At 33.3% G+C, this 20195-nt stretch overlaps 4 protein-coding genes across 4 annotated transcripts; 2 read left to right on the top strand and 2 right to left on the bottom strand.

The window, feature by feature from the left end:
• The first annotated feature begins 13 nt into the window (after positions 1-13).
• LOC129921343 (uncharacterized) lies at positions 14-752 on the top strand. The gene has a single exon (XM_056003142.1). The coding sequence runs from the start codon at positions 377-379 to the stop codon at positions 686-688; it is 312 nt and encodes a 103-aa protein (XP_055859117.1). The 5' UTR covers positions 14-376; the 3' UTR covers positions 689-752.
• A 359-nt stretch (positions 753-1111) lies between these two features.
• LOC129921342 (transmembrane protein 208) lies at positions 1112-2264 on the bottom strand. Its single transcript, XM_056003141.1, has 4 exons — positions 2217-2264; positions 1962-2114; positions 1756-1892; positions 1112-1687 (listed from the first exon to the last, which is right to left on the bottom strand). Exons 1-4 carry the CDS (start codon positions 2220-2222, stop codon positions 1468-1470), a joined length of 516 nt encoding a protein of 171 aa, XP_055859116.1. The 5' UTR covers positions 2223-2264; the 3' UTR covers positions 1112-1467.
• An 8713-nt stretch (positions 2265-10977) lies between these two features.
• On the bottom strand, positions 10978-11985 carry LOC129905152 (peroxisomal membrane protein 11B). Its single transcript, XM_055980554.1, has 3 exons — positions 11787-11985; positions 11614-11729; positions 10978-11554 (listed from the first exon to the last, which is right to left on the bottom strand). The coding sequence occupies exons 1-3, from the start codon at positions 11840-11842 to the stop codon at positions 10998-11000; spliced, it is 729 nt and encodes a 242-aa protein (XP_055836529.1). The 5' UTR covers positions 11843-11985; the 3' UTR covers positions 10978-10997.
• Positions 11986-14655: 2670 nt separating this feature from the next.
• LOC129921311 (palmitoyltransferase ZDHHC3) lies at positions 14656-19141 on the top strand. The gene is made up of 5 exons (XM_056003099.1): positions 14656-14916; positions 14990-15175; positions 15234-15455; positions 18388-18600; positions 18665-19141. The coding sequence occupies exons 1-5, from the start codon at positions 14827-14829 to the stop codon at positions 18821-18823; spliced, it is 870 nt and encodes a 289-aa protein (XP_055859074.1). The 5' UTR covers positions 14656-14826; the 3' UTR covers positions 18824-19141.
• Positions 19142-20195: the final 1054 nt, after the last annotated feature.

The raw sequence follows: 20195 nt of genomic DNA, 5'->3' as shown, positions 1-20195 counted from the left end.
AAATGATTCAGAGTGTATCCATGCCAGACTACTACCGCAGTAAAATTGTGAACTAAACCTCAAATATTTACCTTCCCGTCGGCTATCGAATGTCTCTCATTTCCACCGATCTACAATTCCACTCAGCCCTCACTCACATCGCACCAATAACCAATGGCATATCGTGCAAAACTACAAAACTCTCAATTGTCGCCATCCAAAGCCAGTTAACCGTGCACTTTACCCCAGAGTAGTGGTATACTACACCACTCTGTTGCCACTTTTTTCTATATTTAACTCCGGAGAAAGTTAGTTTTTATTTTATTTGTTTTGTTATTTCCTCTGCCTTCTTTTTTTGCAAAAAAAAAAACAATAAAAGAAGAAAAAACAAAAAGACATGGTCAAATGGAATGGTAGCTTTTGGCTACCACTGGCATTGACTTCTTCCCTTCTCATTCTTCTCCTCCTTCCATCGTCAACTCACAGCTACGATCCAAATGACATGAAAATCGCAGCCGTCCTCCCACCCGAAGGCATGTTCGAAGCTTTCTATCCACGTGAAATGGACGGAGTACCGAATGGCTCATCGAGGCCAGCTCATGGCCATGGTAGTTTCTTCAAACATCGCAATCCAGCTTTGGTAGATACGAAAAATGCAGCAGCTTATGGCTATCGTTTCGATGGCAAAAGAAGGTTTAATTTTGATTGATAACGATCAAGAGATTAGGAAAAAAAGAAGTGAAAAATCTTTGAAAAAGAATAAAGTTTGGTTTTTCAAAAAAGCGTTTAAAGGAAGTTTTTTTTTAAATTTTTTTACTTTATCCTAAATCCTCAAAAAATAGATACTTAATGGTTTATAACTTGGACACAAGTGGAATAAAAAATTAAATTCAAACAGAAAACAAAACAATAGCTAAATATTATCTGGGATAATGACTTGAGGCGAAGGTTTCACTTCCAACGGCTCTTTAAAACCTTCGCTTCTCAAGAGGCTTCCATTTGTTCTTGGAAACAGCTTACGGCTATCGTTTCAATGGCAAAAGAATGTTTAATTTCGATTGACCATGATTAAAAAAAAGATTAAAACTTGTAAAGAAGAATAAAGTTTGAATTTTTTTTTTTCTAAAAAGCGTTTAAAGGAAGTTTGTTTTTTTATTTATTTTACTTTATCCTAAATCTCCAAAAAATAGATACTCAATGGCTTATAACTTGGACAAAGGAAAGAGAAAACAATAAATAAGTTATAATCTGGGATGATGACTTGAAGCGAAGAAGGTTCCATTTCCAACAGCTCTCTAAAACTATACAAAGCTATGAAACCTTCGCTTTTCAAGTGGCTTCCATTGGTTCCTGGAAACAAGTTTTTTAACTAAGTCTAATTTGGGTTTTCTATCTTTTTTTTAATTTACAATTTTTTTGTTTTGATCTTTAATTCTATGACTTAGTGGAGGATCGCATTGAAGCGCGTTGGACTGGAAGAAGTTATTTTCATCTCATGCGTCGCATTTTCCTTTCCATCTTTCGTTGTTTCTTCTCATCGGGTTCGGGTTCGGCCTCGTTGCGTTGTGCCAACCATGGTTGAATGATTGTTCCCCAGAGCATCCAAACAGCTCGAATGGGTACAAGCAAAAGCAAGAACCAGAAATAGTTTGAAAGAAGGGTCAATAAAAGTGTTCCCGAACTAAGAATTATCAAATCTTTTGCGTTCCTGTGAGGAATATGGGAAAAAGGACATTAAAATATTGTTGTCATTTCATAAAAAAAGGTGTAACCTACTCAGCAATACCACCTTCCATATTAAGATCATTGCCAGAATCAAGAATTGCTCCGGTGTCGGAGAGTTTGGCTCTAGACATGAATGCCATGAATTGATAAGCAGCCACAAGGGTTGCAATTGTTATCACAGACATAATCTAAAAAAGTGACAACACACAAGTGTGTTGTTATATTATTGGAATTTCAAGGTTCTACTTTCTACTTACCACAGCCAATTTGCCAAAATCAAAAAAGATAACATTTAGAAGCAAAGAAGCAGCCGTACTTCCCAAAGCCATATTTCTGTAAAAACTTAATGTTGCTGTATTTTCTTCGACAATTTGTTTAGCACCTTTTGTGCCTTGTTTTCCTTTTTGTGGCTATTATTTTGTATGTGAAAGGAAAAAAAAAAGAAAATAAATGAAAAGGATTTTGAGAGAAAAGTGAAAGGTGTTTTTTTTTTTCTTTTGATAAGTACTTACAGCCATTTTGGGAAGAATTTTTGGTTGGTGGAAGGAATTTGTTTTACTTATCAATTTTATTGTTGTTATTTTTTTATTAATTAGTTGTTTTATTTTATATTTTTATTTAAAAACTTTTGAAAAATGCAAAATCACGAATAAAGATATCGCGAATTAGCACTTTTTGAGTTTTGTGGTGAGACCAAAATTTTGATGACACGCGTCAACACGTCGTTTGACGTTTCTTGTGAAGGATGACAGCGTGAGAAAAAACAGGAATGTTACAGAGGGTGAAAAAAATGTGGTTTTTTCTTAGGTCGACATCACATCTTAAAAACACTAGGGTTACGGAGAACGATTACGCAGATCGAGCTAAATTTTAGGCCGTGTGTGAATTGCGTTAAATATTTAACACCGTGTAAAATTTTTGACACTATTGAGGTGAACAAAAAATCAGCTGTTATGGCTTAAGCCTGGTACGCTGCTCGCGCTAAATTTTAGCTCCCATACAAATTATCGAAAAATTTAACTTGTATGGGAATTTTATCTTGGCTAAAATTTAGCGCGAACAGCGTACCAGGCTTTATTGTTGAATATTTTTCTCTGCCTCTTTTCTACCATAAAACTCCTTTTTAATAAAAAAAAAAAAAAAACAAAACCATCTGCAAAAAAAATTTAACGATGCCCCAGAGCCCAATAAATTTTTAACAGCTGAAATTTTTTTTCACCTCAGTGTCAAAAATTTCACAAGGTGTTAACTATTTAACGCAATTCACTCAAGGCCTTAGCCGAGATAAAATTCCCATAGAAGTTATGGATAATTTGTATGAAATTGGGATTTGAAGCCAAACGTCATTGTCGAAGAAAAAAAAAAAACAGAAAAAAAACTTTTGACATTTCAATTCTGAGGAAAAGAGTGGCATATGTTTTCCTCAGTATGCGTTTTTTTTCCTCAGAATTGATTTGATTGGTTGGTTTTTTCTCGTACTTCTTTAATAAACAGTTATGATAGAAAGGAAAAAGACAAAGGCAAATTGCTTAAAAGCCCAATCCATTTTAGCTCAAGCCTGGTACGCTGCTCGCGCTAAATTTTAGCCGAGATAAAATTCCCATACAACCCAAGTAACAATTTTATTTGCATAAGGTCCATTTTCTTCGATTCGGCAAGCTATAGTTTGTATAAGTTTAGTTTAAGGCTTACATACGCAAATCATCCATTTTGGAAACAAAGGAGGTCTCCTTAAGGCTATCTGGAAGTGTTTAGAAGAAGCCTTGTAAATATAAGTTAAAGAAGACCTTCATAAGACCTGTTTGAACCGTTTTAAAGAAGCCTTCTATTTTCAAGTGACAGAAGGCTTTCATAAGACCTGTTCCAAGAGGTTCTTGTAATTATGCAATGTTTTCATCTCTCAAGTATGCAATGTTTTTCACCAATAAGTATGCAAAGCTTTTATCCTGCAGATATGCAATATTTGTAACACTTTAGAAAAAAATATTGCATTTTTATGTGAGGTTTCAATTAGCTCCCTTTTTGCCACTCATCTTTAATATTTGAGTATGGTCTACTGGTAAGTTGCTGGCTTAGTATGCAGAGGTACGTGAGATCGATTCCTGGCGGGGCCATTTGTGAAATAAAAAAAAATTTGTTCTTTTTCAATTAAAATAAAATTCTTCCCATTTCAGAACGACAGGAAAAGCATTGACATGGCCAAAAAAGAAGAAAAAACAAAATAGAAAAAAATTAAAAGAAAAAAAAAATCAATAAAATCTCTTTTTTTTATTCATAAATTCAACATCTTATAACAACCTCCATAAGGCCTTATTATAACATCCAATGCAAATGATAGTTTCCTTAGCGAAGCTATAGTTTCCCTAAAATGTTTCATTGTTTTATAAAAAGGCCTGCATAAGGTCGTTTTACGCTGTTCGTCACAAGCTATTAGCTTGTGGATTGCCTGTGGAAGAAGGTCTTGGGGAAATTCGGTAATGTGCGCCAAAATGATTTGCATAAGACCTGTCCTTCTTTTTAAACAAGTAAAAAAATAGCTTGCATTGACCCTTATGAAAGCTAAATTGTTACTTGGGAAGTTATCGATAATTTGTATGGGATCCATTTTAGCTCAGCTAAATTTTTCGATAATTTGTATGGGAGCTAAAATTTAGCGCGAGCAGCGTACCAGGCTTCAGCTAAAATTTTTCGATAATTTGCTAAAAATGTATCTCGAACTGCGTAACCCCGCTTTAAACTTCAATATGTCCGTCCCAACTAACCTAGTGAAGTCATAAAAATTTATCATTTCAGTTTTCAAAGGGCCAGTTGTACAAACGTGGTTCAGCCTCGGATCAGGAATTTAACCCACCGATTTCGGCGGATTAGCTGCGGATCAACTTCGGTTCAAACATGGATGTGGCTATTTTTACATATGTGAACCTTGCACTAGTGCTAAACTGGAACCTTAACACCGATTTCATAAGATAAAAGTTGTTGAACCACGGATTAAATATTTGTACAACTGGGCCAAAGAGAATTTTCATTTTATCGAACCGTCAAAACGTGTACTAAAAAGTACTAAATGATAAGATCTGTCATTACGTCACTTTTTTTTTTTCTGAAATAAATATTCAGGGTTGGAATCGGTTAAGGTGATTTATGATCGTTGACAGTCACAAAAAGCAAAATTCGTCTGCGTAAGATGATTGTCACATGTGACTATCATATTCAGCCCTATTCTGCTATCCATCGGGGGGAATAATTTCTAATTTTCACCAATATGCCTTTCTGCTTTTCATCGGGGGGATATCCAAACTCAAGTCGGTAACATCGGTAATGTTGTTCAGTGTTCCACTATTCACGTGAATGAACTTGCTCAATACATTTGCAATCCGCATAAAAAATGTTGCTTATCTTCCACTTTTGGTTGTAAAAATGAATTCACCATCGTTAAAATTAAGCAATGCCCCTTTTCATAAAATTTTAACTATTTCTTAACATGTAATCGGTCGTTTTTATTTTTTCTATGCAAATAAACACAAATAAATTTTTTTCCTTTCAATTTACTTCGTCCCCATTTTTTGTTTATGTTAACGTTCACGTGGACGTCAAATAGAGGGATGATATGCAGTTTACCCGATGGATAGCAGAATGGCAAGGTAGAGTTCAAGTGAATCGGATCTGATTCACGTGAACAGCAGAATAGGGCTGCTAGAATTTGTGTCTACAGCTGCGCTGCGTACTGAAAAACGAAAAGCATAACGAAATTGTTCGTTCAAGATTTCGTTTTGCTATTTTTCTATGGAAAATATAGTTTCACTTTAGCAGCTATTTCGACTATGGCAAAGGAAATAATTACCCATACAAATTTCAACATATAAGCTGGGATATAAAATAAATATTTTCAAATCCACCCAATAGGTACCATATTGGGCACTCGAAATTTAACTTTGTAGGTATAAGGCGTTTTTTCAACGCATACGAATTAAATTGTTAGTATAGTCAAATAATGCGGAAAAAATGCTTAAACCTCAGAATGAATACTAATGGACTTATGTCGTTTTCTATTGACTTTTGAGATTTTTGTGTAAAATTCTCAGATTTTCCACTGCAAATAGAATATGAAATCTAGTTTTGTAATTGTGTGCGAAATCTGTGCGTATAAAAAAAATAAAACAACAACAAATGTTCAGACAAATGTCAAACAGAGGAGTGTGTGTGAAAGTGCGTGTGTTTGTATGCGTGAATCTTGATAAAAATCCAGAATCAGATTCTTGAATCTCAGATTCATTTTTTTGTCATTTTTTTGAATCTCAGGACGCAAATAGATCATGAAATCTGAGATTTGTCCACTATTTCCCCTCTTCACCCCCCCTTTCAGCTGTCAAATTCACAAATCTCATTCTGAGATTCGTCAATAGAAAACGACATTAAAGTTTCATAATATTTTTCGTAATCCACGTCAATCGGTTTGAGGACAATACATGCGATATATAATTTAATGCATTTTTGAATTAATATTATAATGATGTTTAATCAAGATGATTAAACATCAAACACAAAGAAGTTTATGATAAAAAGTTATGAAATGATGTACCTATTGAATAAAACTGCAATCAGACAACATCTTTCTGGCTGTAATTTTTCATATTATAAAAATGCATTAAATTATCGATTTTATATGCAAAATAAATCCTTTCTGTAAAAATGTAAAAAAAAGTAATATTTTCAAAAAAATACATTTTCGAATTTTATAAAAAACTAGCTAACCCCCACCCGCTTCGCTGAGTGCACATTTAAAAAAAAAAAATAGAACCTGTTGGAAAATAAATTAAAACCGAAAAAAACTGGTTTATTGTAATGAACATTAACAAATTTATTGTAATTTAAGCAGTTATTGGACATTGTTAATGGAATAATGGCACTTGATTCTGAAGGCCGAATTACACTTCAAAACAATTTATGAGTGTATTTCCAAGTATTAAAACAAATTACAAAAATCATGCTTGGCTGAGTGAACGTGCAATAATGGCTGGTACAAATAAAAATGTTTCTGAAATCAATGCACAATTTTTTGCCTACAAATCGTTTGACCCTATCACAAAAATGAATGTAATGTATCAAATTAGCAAACGGAGTTTTTGAATTTATTGGGTATACCAGTACTGCCCCAACATCATTTAGCGCGGAAAGAAGTAGCGCCCATTATTATGCTTCGGAACATACAGCCACCTAAACTTTGCAATGTACAAGACTTGTCTTGAAGAAGTTAACGGCAAATCTAATTGAAGCTACCTTTTTTGTGAAAAACTCAAAGGCGAAGATGTGTTGATTCGTCAAGGTCTAATGATTCTGTCAGATTTCCCATTTGAATTCAAGCGTCTTCAATTTTCTGTAACATTGGCATTTACTATAACCATAAATAAGGCACAAGGTCTATCTTTAAAAATATGTGGTATTAATTTAGAGAATCCTGTTTTTTCTCATGGTCAACCTTATGTTGACTGTTTGCGGGTAAGAAAACCATCTGCTCTATTTACATATATAAAAGATGGAAAAACAAAAAGTGGTGTGTATCAAAAAGCCTTGCCATATCATTAGGCCCAAGCGAAATAAAATGCACGACTGGGTCGCACGAACTTGAAATGTACCTAGGTACCTACATTAGGTATATAAAAAAAAATTTAAAAAAAACATAAAATTCGTTTTTTAAAAGAAAAAACAAAATCTGAAATCAAATTACCCTCCAAAATAAGTATGCAATTTTATTTGATATATTAAGGTGTATTTTTAGAAAAAAATTTTTCAAAATAGCGGTTTTTTAAAAAAAACTAATCTTTTAAAAAAAATTGGTATGCCATTTTGTAGAAATCATTCATCAACATCTAAAACCAAAATTTCAAAAAAATCCAATGTCCCGTTTACCAAAATTTGATTATTCAAAAAAAAAATTTTTAATTTTTTTTTTAAATCCAAAAATAATTTTTTTTTTGAAAATTTTATTTTTGGCTTACCTATATTAAAATTATATAAAAAATGATTTTTTAGAAAAAGTTTCGTCTAAATCGAATAAGTAGTTTCGGAATTCGGAGTAAATTGGATTAAAAAAAAAACGGTTCTATGGCAGGTACCGTTAATAATGATTTTCAAAATAAATTTTTTTTTACTGAAAGATAGACCTTTTTGTAAAACTTTTATTTGAATTTTTTTGACAGCCGTTTTCGAGATATTTCAATTTTACTAAAATCGGTATATGACAAGAACCGTTTTTTTGGTCCAAAAAAATTAATTCCCAAAACCCCTCTGGAGAGTCGCCAAATAACGCTACATACCAAGTTTGACATAAATCGGTTCATCCGTTTAGGCTGTAGCTTCGTTTACAGACAGACAGACAGACGGACTTCCGGGAACCACTTTTTTGGCATTCTCTATCATCGTAATGTCAGGGGGAAAAATGTTATCTCAACTTTTTTTTGTACGAATGCAAAACTTGATATACATATAGTACCAGTGCTGCCATTTCGAAATTTAAAAAAACATGATACAAAACATGATTTCAGTTCAAAAAACATGATTTATAAAAAAAAAAACAAAATTTGAAAGAAAATGAACAACTCAGGCTTATTAGCCTGACCACTAGGGTGTCCGTTATTTCCCAAAGTGATGTTTTCGGGGGAGACACCCCCTAGATCAAAAGCTTAGGGCCTAAATAAGGGGAATTTAGCAAAAAAAAATTTTTGGAGGTCATTAACCCGTGCCTCTAGGGTCATACTTTCCCCATACAAATTTGTATGGAAAATTTTTAACTCATACATAAAATTTTTTTTCTCTCGAGTTAAATCATATTTTTTTTTAATGTTTGATAATTCTGGTTGGAAAACAGTTACTTTAAAAGATCACATTCAAAATTTCCCGTTAAAAATTTTTTTTATATTTTATTTCGGTTTTTGAAATTATTAGCTGTTTTCGTAGTTTTTGCTTTCACCTATCACACAATTTTAAATGCAGTTTTATTGGTTTTTAATTCTTTTCAAATATTGCATTCAAAAATTTCAATTTTTTGAATTTTTTTTTTTGAAATTTTTGCCGTTATGATGGAGAATTCTAAGCTCTTGGCTTCAAAACGTTTATAGTTTTTTTCGGGAAAAATTGCCCTTTGAAGGAAAAAATAATTATTTGCTTTTGTAATTTACCCCTGGAAAATTGATTGCCGATACCAATAAATTCCGAGGGAAACTTTTTATGATCATTTTCGATCATTTTCTCTTGGATTAAAAAAAAAACATGATTTTGGGCACGAAAACATTAAAACATGATTTTAGTTCAAAAAACATGAAAATTATGCTAAATCATGATTTCTGGCAGCCCTGGAGAAAAGGTATTATTTTTTTTTGTATACAAACCATCTTCATATTAATACCTTTCAAACAAAACAAAAATTACCAAAATCGGACCAGCCAAACGCGAGTTTATCGGCCACACACACTTAACGAACTCTCTTTTATATATAAGATAAAAAAAAACTTTTTGTGAAAAATATTTTTTTTTAAAACAATTTAATGAATTTTTTGCAAACTTTATCCTAAAGCCTAGTACGCTGCTGATGCGAAACGAAAAAATTTCAAGTCTCCAAAGTCAAAAGCGGGCATGTTAACGAAAAAATACTATCAGGTATTATAGCAAAGTAAAAATAATAGGAATATAAATCAAAAAGTTCAAGAAAAAACATCAAAAAATAAGTTTTAAAGCAAAAACAAAACAAATTGAATTTCGTTCAAGATTTCGTTAATGAAATTTTGTATGGAAAATTTCTTTTCGTTTCAGCAGCGTAGGGTAGAGTTGCCTAATTCCGGCCCTCTCCAGTAACCGGCCACCATTCAGAAAAATCCTTACAACTAGTGATTTCGTAGGATTTATTCCAAATTTTTGCTACTATTCTGTTCTGTTAAATGTCTCTCCTAAAATTACAATATTCTTATTATTCTTGTTATTCAGTTTTCTTAGAAAAAAATAAGTTTTTGTGAAGTCATCCAATCGGGTATATTTTTTTTTAAATTTTACTGCCGGAACCTACTATCGTAATTAGTGTTTTGTGGAAACAATTTCATTGATAAAAGTTTAAAAAAATGGGGAAAAATAAATAAATTTTTAAAATCAAAATTGTTTCTAAATTCTTAAAACACAAAAATTTAAATAAAAACATTCAATTTATTTAAGCTTGACCTTATAAAGTCAGTGGCCGGAAATGGGACACTAGATGGCCGAAAATAGGAAACAAAGGCCGGATTTAGGAGAATCGGACTTTTTTATACAAAAACTTAAATAAAATATTTTTGGGAACTATTATTACTAACTATTTTTTTTACCATACCGAAAAATTATTAAATAAAGTACATTTTATTTCAAGAATTATTCGAAAATGTTGATATTCGACGTTTCTGTGCTTTATTTTATGAGACAGAATCCTTAAGGGGCCGGCTACTAGCAACTCTACCCTACTAGGCTTTAGTAAGAAATGGGCTGGAAAATTTTTGTGTGTTGGGCGGTGTAATAGAAATCGACAATTTTTCTCCAGTTGAATCCCACTGCTTCTTGTTTGTTAGCCTTGTTGTGCGCATGTACCTACATTTATCTTGAATTGAATGGTGATATAATTTAAAATTAATGTAAGACCAAAAAAAAAAAGTAGTCATAAAAACGATTTAAAGCTAAAGCAGTTGGAGCTAAATTTTACCTCTCATACAAAATTCTTTCTAAAACTTAACTGAGCTAAAATTTTGTATTGAAATTTGTATGAGCTGAAAACTATTGAAATGCAAACTTAAATGAAAATAAATTTGTATATCAGTTCCATAGTAATATTACCGCTCAAGATTTTGTGCTTTCAGTCCAAACCACCGATAGCATTGTGTTCGTTCAAATTTAGCTTTTAAAGACTGAAAAAGATAATGGTTCAAAGAGAGAAAATTGATATACAAAAAAAAAAAGTGAATTCTACTCCATAGAAGGCTAGACGTTCGACTTAAGTTCACATCCTTTTGTACTCAATTTAATGTGATCCACTGTACTAGCCAATTTATTTAAGAACGAACGAAGCAAACCAACTCCATTATAAACTAAAAGATAAGAAAAAAATTAGGAATTCCAATCTGTCCAGTGTGTAATTGTGCCTCTTCACCTGATGACTTAAGTTTATTTACATAGTTAACTTTCACATTTAGGAAAAAAATAAAAATAATAAAATAAAAGCTACATATTTGTTCAAATGCAAATAAAATATTAAATAAAATATCAAATAAACATAATGTTCCTTAAGAAGGAACTAACTGTGTCGACGGTTCAGCGATAGCAATTATCCCAGCCATCGATGAAATTGTTCCCAAAATACCAATTGTCCTTGGCGACAAGTTAGCATATCCCAAAGCTGCAAAAGGAATGAAGAAATCACAAACATTCTTCACTGTGTCTACAACAACATCTCTGTGTCCATAAAGAACTCCATACGATTGCAAAGCAAGTCTTTGCAAATCCCTGGGAGATCTGACGCACACAGAAAGTCGTGTATCGGCAACTCCTGACTTTTGTGCAGCTCGATGCAAGTCAACGAGCCTAAGAATTTCATAAACATCTCGACAAAGGTTCATTGTGATTGACAAGAGCCAATATTTGTTGGCTGTTTGACTCCATTTTTGGACATTTATGTTTTTAAAGAGTCCAGTTCGAGAAAGCCACATTAAATGATCGGCAATCAAATATAAGGCTGATGAGAGTTTGCTCAATGTTAGGGTGACTCTGATGGCTGCATCGGGATAATGGAAAGTTCTCAAAGAGGCATAGAACATGTCGAGACATTTTCCAAATCGTAGAACTAAATTAAAGAATCTTTTTGTCAAACTACTTTGGAAAAAGGCGATTTAAAGTTCTTACGCTTCCTAAAAGAACTGAGAATATATTCTAATGTTTTGAATTGATCAGCCAGAGATGGATTGGAATCATTTCTTTCTAAAATATCCCAAATTGCTCGAGAAATATATTGAATGAGACTGAAAAAGGAGAAGAAGTTTATTGATGACATCACGAAAAGGTGTGTGTTTTGTTACCGTGCAATTTTGTCCTTCCAGCCAGTTTGGCTATTAAGTGCTACCCATTTGTCCATTGTTTGTTCTTTTGTTTGTTTTTTATCGGAATTATCTTGTTTTTATTTAAAAATATTTTGGGTACAAGGTGCAAATGCCGAAAAATAAAAACAAGGACAAGCGACCGACGGACAGTGCAGGTGAAAAAGTAAAAATAAACAAATCAAATTTTGACATTTCGTCATAGTGATGGGTGACAAATTAGGTAAATTTTCGATAACGTAGGACTTTCGATAACATAAGGCGTGTTCCATGACATGATAGAACGGAACATGAAAAATTAGAGTTGTTTTTAATAAGCAGTAGGTACCACACCAACGACGACCGATGGCAAAAAACATTGTCTTAATATATATGGACTGCTAGAAGCATATTCAGGTTGGTTCCACTTGTTTCTTCGCGATACTAGCGCCCTAAAAAAGAGCGGAGAATAAGTGCAACATTTTTGACGAAGTGCGAAAGGAACAAATATAGAAAAACAGAGAAAGCACTACCTTTTAACGACAGATGTCATTCACTAAAAGTTTCCTCTTTTCGCCGTCTAAGGTTATACCGCTAGTAGAGCTAGAAAGATGTGGAATCATTTTTTTTTCAATTTTTGTATGGAAAAGTCAAACGACTAGCAGTCCATATATAGTAGGTCAATGGCAAAAAACGCTGCCGACATTTTGTATTAACGTTCACGTTGTGGTGTGCAATTTTTGTACTGAGTAGGTGCGTCCCACCGAAAAAAAATCTCTGAGGGCTCAATGTCATTTTGACAGAGAGGAAAATAATTTTGTGGGACAAGTTTTTCACATGAATCCAATTTTTTTTTAATCCAACACTTCAACTGCCACTTTAAGCCTAGTACGCAGCTGAAGCGAAACGAAATTTTCCATTACAAAATTTCGTTAACGAAATCTTGAACGACAAATAATTTCGTTTTGCTTTTCGTTTTCACTAAATTATCGTTAACTAAGTTATCGATAACTTGTATGGGAATTTTATCTTGGCTAAAGCCTGGTACGCTGCTCGCGCTAAATTTTAGCCGAGATAAAATTCCCATACAAGTTATCGATAATTTGTATGGGACTCATTTTAGCTCGGCTAAAAATTTTCGATAATTTGTATGGGAGCTAAAATTTAGCGCGAGCAGCGTACCAGGCTTAAAATTTAGCGCGAGCAGCGTACCAGGCTTCAGCTAAAATTTAGCGCGAGCAGCGTACCAGGCTTTACTTTTTGTTGTCCTGTGCATTTCTCTTGACTCCAAGAGCAGTGTTGACGGTTTATTCACTTTTAATTCATTTACATCTTGCTTTAAAAATTATTTTCTGTTGATTTTTCTTAATTTAAATTAAATTTGAATTTTTTTATTTTGACTTTAAAGCCGATGGTACGCTGCTCGCGCTAAATTTTAGCCAAGATAAAATTTCCATACAAGTTATCGATAACTTGTATGGGATCCATTTTATCTCGGCTAAAAATTTTCGATAATTTGTATGGGAGCTAAAATTTAGCGCGAGCAGCGTACCAGGCTTTTGACAGAATACTCGATGATATTTTTTCGTTAAAGCCTGGTACGCTGCTCGCGCTAAATTTTAGCTGAAATAAAATTCCCATACAAGTTATCGATAACTTGTATGGGATCCATTTTATCTCGGCTAAAAATTTTCGATAATTTGTATGGGAGCTAAAATTTAGCGCGAGCAGCGTACCAGGCTTAAGCCTGGTACGCTGCTCGCGCTAAATTTTAGCTGAGATAAAATTCCCATACAAGTTATCGATAATTTGTATGGGATCCATTTTAGCTCAGATAAAATTTTTCGATAATTTGTATGGGAGCTAAAATTTAGCGCGAGCAGCGTACCAGGCTTTACGAAAAAATAGCATAGATTCCGCAGTTTTGGTCAAATTCAATAAAAAAAATACGCCAATTTTTGTGCCTAAAGCCTGGTACGCTGCTCGCGCTAAATTTTAGCCGAGATAAAGTTCCCATACAAGTTATCGATAATTTGTATGGGATCCATTTTATCTCGGCTAAAAATTTTCGATAATTTGTATGGGAGCTAAAATTTAGCGCGAGCAGCGTACCAGGCTTAAATGTATATTCTTTCAGAATATAACCTTACTTTAGTTTTTTGTTTGTTTTATTTTGCAAAAAAAAGTGGGTAAAGTTGAAAAAATTGGGAAAAAAATCACTTTTTCAAGATTTGTGGGATAAAAACCTACACTTAATTTGTTTAAACAATAGACTTCTATACATCATTCAAAAGGTCTAGAAATCCTCTTTCCAAAAACATATAACATATTGAGAGTTGTTAGAAAAATGACTGACATATTGATAGATTACATCGTAAGGTCTGTAAAAATGGTTTTTTGTAAATAAAAAAAAAATGGAGGGTTCCAAAAATATAACAAAAAATTTTTTATGCATTATTCGACCATACAAACAGCCTACACTATGTCATTTCTCGGGTGTATTTTTTTTTTTTTTATTTTGTAGCACAGTGTTATCGATAACTTGTATGGAAATTTTATCTTGGCTAAAATTTAGCGCGAGCAGCGTACCAGGCTTTATATCATTTGGGCTCTAGTGGAAACAGGATACTATTGAAACTGAAATGTTAGTTGGGTATTGTTGGTTTTGTTGGACTTTTTTTTTTATCTTTTGTCGCTTTTCTTAATTGTATTGCTCTTGTCGCTTATCGCTTTTATCGTTCTTGTAACTTTTTTTCGCTCTAGTCTCTTTTGTATTTTTATATATTTTGGCATCACTTTTCGATAACAACTTTCCTCATTTCTTCTGACAACTAAACTGTCAGCTGTCACTTTCACTCTGATGATTTGTTTTTCTCCGCAGACAGGCACAATTTCATATTTTTATTTTTGGTCGAATGGTTTGTGTTTGATAAGAGAATTCCACATTTTTTTTTTTTAATTCTTCCAAGAAAAAAAAAATTTCATATGACTCGCTTTTCATAGTGATTATTTTTATATTGACAAATCGACTGATTACCAGTTGATGGATTATCAATACGCACCATTGCCGACAATGATGTCCAGTGGGGACATGCACAATCGCTGTTGGGGCGGCCGGGCTTGGTGTGTTAAAGTATGATTTTTTCTGATTCCTAAGTTCCAAATAGAAAGTAAATCACCTGTCTATCGTTTTGTATCTTATCTAGGACATCTGTGGCATTGTGTGTGCCATTCTAACCTGGATGTTAATTCTCTTTGCCGAATTCGTTGTGATGCGTGTAATCCTTTTGCCTAGCCCGAATGTGATATTTAGAACAATTAATATAATTATATTCCAATCGTTTGCATTCCTAGCTTTTGCATCACATGTTCGGACAATGTTGTCAGATCCTGTAAGTTTAAGGAATTCTTAAATCAAGATGACACTCTTGAATTTTGTTTTTATTTTAGGGTGCAGTTCCTCGTGGAAATGCCACCAAAGAAATGATCCTCCAAATGGGTTATAGAGAAGGTCAAATGCTCTTTAAGTGTCCAAAGTGCTGCAGTATAAAACCAGACCGAGCACATCACTGTTCTGTGTGTCAGCGTTGCATACGAAAGATGGACCACCATTGCCCGTGGGTGAACAATTGTGTTGGAGAGAACAATCAAAAGTATTTTGTTTTGTTTACTGTGAGTATGAATCAGTTTTTCAATGATCAATCCTTAACTTAAATGTTTTAAATATTATTCTAATTTTGCAATGTAATAGTGGTCAAAAAATGTATTAGGGTCTGAGGTTTAATAACACTGGTCAACAAAATTAAACTTTTTGTATTGTTACAGAAACCAAAACATACTTTTCTATAGGTTTTTTGTGTGCTGAGCTCCGAAGTCAGAAAAATTCTATCACATCACGTTTTTGAGATATTCCCGTCAGAAAATCAAAAATGTCGCTTTTTACCTGTTTTCGAGGTTATTTTTTAGCGCTTTTAGATACACCAAACACATTAATTTCAGCTTGAGATTTCTCGACGAAGAAAAGAGAAAGTAAAAAGATTTAAACGGATTTAGAAAGACAAAATTTAGTTCTTTTAGAAACCGTTACAAATTTAATTGAAATAAAAAATTAATCGCGAAAACTAACGGAAGAATATTTCTGTCTTCGGAATCGAGCTCAGCACACAAAAAACATATAAAAAAGTATATTTTGGTTTTTGTAACAAAAACCTTGTTGACCAGTGGAATATGTAAAATAATTTATATTATCGTTTGTCTTTGGCTCGCTCAAATCGGTTGAAGTTGAATAAAAAACTAAATTTCCTGATAAAAGGTCATTTTTTTTGTATCGATATCTCTGAATTTAGAATGTGAAAATGTATGAAACTTTTGTAAAATCATAGTAATGCCTTTTATCTATATACTGTATAAATTTCAAAATAAAAAAAAGACATTAATAAAAAACTTTTGAAAACGGTCAAAAAATCAAAACTTTTTCCCGTTTTTTGCTCAAATACCATTTTAAAAGTCCAGCTTTTTGCACATGTTTGCACATTTTAAATACCTATTAGTCTAGTAAGCTTGAGATTTTTTAAATACTTTGAAAAATTCTTAAAAATAAAAAAAAACACCCGAACAATCACTAAAAAATAGATGTTTTTCAGAAAATCATAGTTCGAAATTGAGCGACTTAGGCAAGGCGCACATGCGATTTTCAGTCTTTGCTACTAAAAAATCGCAATCGCAACATAAAATTACCGTGCACACACTTGCGACTAAAAAATCAAGCGATTATTTTTTATTGCAAGAAAAAACATTATGTTTGGTCGAAAAAAAGTTGACCGTTTTTCGATAAAAAAAATGCATCATCTCAAGATCAAAAGAGCCATGAGATACTCACTGTTCAAATCTAATGGTCAAATGACCGCAAAGAAAACAATCACGAAATCCGTTCGTAATGGAAAATTTCATACAAATGGTATCTACGATCGGATTTTATGATAAGGTGAATTCATGAAACGGTGTAAGCTCTGGTAAAAGTGGTACAGTAATAAATGTCTCAAAATTTGGTAAGGGTTTGACAGCTTGTTTACCAGATTAGAAATAGAAATAAATTCTCTGCAATGTGTATGTTTGTATCTTATTTTAGGCCCCACGAGTACCATTATTTCACCAAAGCATTGTATACTCATTCTATAGTACTGGGTAAATTTCTGAGGGTGTCGCACGTGCGGACAGGTGCATTATATTCTGTATAATATATCCTTATGTGCAGCAAAAAAAAATCGCGAAAAATAGAACCGGATCCATTTGTTTAAACTTTGCGATTTTAAAATCCCAAGTCTGTGTGCTATCATTTAAAATAATGTGTTTCATTTTTTGCGTCTAAAAAATCGAATGGTTGAAAATCGCATGTGTGCGCATGATTTGGCCTCTTTGCGACTGCTACTTTTTAGTCGTTTTCGGTTTAGTCGCAATTGTGTGCACAACTATACTGGTCCATTTGTTCCATTTTAATTTGCGACAATCGCGTCGCCAAAAAAATGGGACAATTTTCAATTTTTAAATCGCGGCTATTTTTTAGTCGACTAAATAATCGCTCGACTAAAATCGCATGTTTGCGCCTAGCCTTAGAAAAAAATCCGTATGAAATACCTTACTTTCTTCTTTTTATTATAACTTATCATTGGTATAAGTAAAAAAAAATGTCTCCTACTCATAATACTACTTTGTCGAAGGTCTTTTTCATTTTATTGTTTTAAAAAACCGTTCGTAACTTGGCTTTGAAATTAAAAAAAACATTTTTCATTGCATATTTTACTCTTGTATGAAATTAGTTAATCGATTTAAAAAAAATCAACCCTCCACAATTTACGGTTTAGAAAATAGCTTTTCTCATTTTCAATTTACCCCTATTTACCTTAAAGGCTTGGCCACACCGGAGGGTACATGCGGTAGCGGTACGGGTACTTGTATGAAAAAAATTCCAAACTGACACATCAACGTTCAGATGTGGAATTTTTTTCCTACATTTCCTACATACACCGGAGGGTATGCGGTAGCGGTATGGGTAGAGGTAACGGTACTTGTATGAAAAAAATTTCAAACTGACATATCAACGTTCAGATGTGGAATTTTTTTCATACAAATATCGTTACCGCTACCCGTACCGCTACCGCATACCCTCCAGTGTGGCCAAGCCTTTATTAAATCAAAAATTATGTTTTTTTTTTTTTATTTTGAGTTTGAAAATTAATTTTTCCAAAACTAGTTCGTGAAATAACTTGATCTAAAACATAAAATATAGCAGAAGTTTTTGGCTTTACAAAAAGATAAATCATTTTTAAAAGCTATTTCATTTGAAAATTCCATAGTTAATTCAATTGATTTCATTTAAATCAATTGATTTCAGTCTTCAATAAATATTACTTTTTAATCTCATCTATAAATGACAATGTCAAAAGTGAAAAATTATTAAAGAAAACTTTTTTAGCATATCATAGTTATATTTATTTTATAGGTAAAATTTCATTCTTCAAATTATATGTAAATAGTTTAAGTTCTAACGTTAGACTATTAACGGATTGATAAATAAATAAATGAAAAATAAATCTTTCTCTTTCAGCTTTACATCGCTTTAATTTCAGTTCATTCCATGATCTTGGTTGTTAATCAGTTTGCCGAGTGTGTCAAAAGTGAATGGCGCCTATGTTCGCCGTATTCCCCTCCAGCTACAGTGTTTCTTTTGCTGTTCCTTACGTTCGAAGCACTGCTTTTTGCAGTGTTTACTGTCATAATGCTGGTAACACAGTTGTCGGCAATCTTTAATGATCAAACTGTAAGTTTACCTTTCACACAATTTAATTGAAATCTATTAACTTTTGTCCATTTTTTTTTTCTAGGGAATTGAACAACTTAAAAAAGAAGAAGCCCGATGGGCGAAAAAGTCTCGATTGAAAAGTATCCAGTCGGTGTTTGGACGTTTTTCGTTGGCTTGGTTTTCTCCATTTACTCAGCCATCGTGCAAGGCAAAATTTGATTCGCATTTTTATTCAGTTTGAATTTTTTTTAAACGAGTTAGTTGAAACAAAATCTAAATTCCGAGTTGTAGGGAATTTAGAACAAAAATTTAACAGGTTGATGTTGAGATTTAAATTTTTTTGCTGACTCTCAAGTTATATATAATGTTGTTGTAATATATATTTTGTATTAATTTTAAAAAAGTTTTAATTCTTAGCTTACAAAAAAAAAAATAAAAATAAACAAAACCTCCGTACAAAGTGCAGCGCACTATTCGATCAAAAGGGATTGAACAAAAAAAATTATATTATTAAATGAAGAACAAAACTTAATAAATAAGTGAATTTTATTGATGTAAATTATTTTATTGTCATTTTTTAATTTGCCATGTTGTGTGGATTTCCTCAGACCTGCTTATTTCTAAGCAAAACCAACTTCCATGGATCGAAACTTGGATTTATAGTTTTCTCATGGATTCTATGGTCAGAACTAAACGAAATTGAAATGGAACCAAACTGCAGGCACCAGCTTTCGAATAGAATTATAAAATTTGGTTCAGCCAGTCCAAAGTTATGAGATAACAAACATTAAAAAACAGACATTTTTGGAAGTTGGTTAAAAATATGTTACTCATACACCACCGTACACCCCCTATGAGTTGACCTTGTCGTGGTGGGGGTGCTTATCGTGGGATCCTCCAGCAATCCAGTTGCAGGATCTCACCACAAACATAACTCAAAAATAACCTCAATGTTAGAAAACTTGAAAAACAAAAACATGGAAAAAGCTAACGAAGATATAAAAAATCGAACGGGGATATACGTTCAAGTGTCGGCAGGTGTCGCGACTGCCGGCGAGGGCTTGGCCTCGAAAGAGGCTAAGTCGCCAGTGACAAAAGTTAGCTCGGCGGAAATAAAGAAAAACGCTGACAAAAAGAAAAGTAAAGGTGAGTCGACCTCAGCCTCCAGAAAGACTGCAAAGTGCAAAACTGGAAGCCGGCGAACAACCACCAATACAAACCCTGCTACCTTGGTAGCTCCCACTAGTGGAAGTACGGCTGTCTCTTACAGTACTACTGACACCCCAAGCACTAATGTAGATAATTCTACGGGCCCTGAAGGGGATGCTATGACTGAAAAACGGACCGTCTCTTACGAATCCACCCTCAGTCAAAGCAAACCCCTTCAGAACACGTTGGTTACTCCACTCCCTGACGGAAGTAAGGCTGTCTCTTACAGTCATGCTTCCGCCGAGGAACACAGTAACAGAATTGCTACTCCAAACTCAGGAATAGTTAACTCTGTGGGTCCGGAAGGGGATGTCTTGACCAGTAAAACGTCTGTCTCTTACAGTCTCACCTCTAGTCAAGGCAGACCTCTTCCTGACCCTAAAAGTGCTCAAATCCCCAGCGGC

This window comes from Episyrphus balteatus, chromosome 1 (assembly GCF_945859705.1).
Source record: "Episyrphus balteatus chromosome 1, idEpiBalt1.1, whole genome shotgun sequence".
In the NCBI taxonomy this organism is placed as follows: Eukaryota; Metazoa; Arthropoda; class Insecta; order Diptera; family Syrphidae; genus Episyrphus; species Episyrphus balteatus.
The sequence above is the reverse complement of the archived record's forward strand: the minus strand, read 5'-3'. Positions and strand labels throughout refer to the sequence as shown.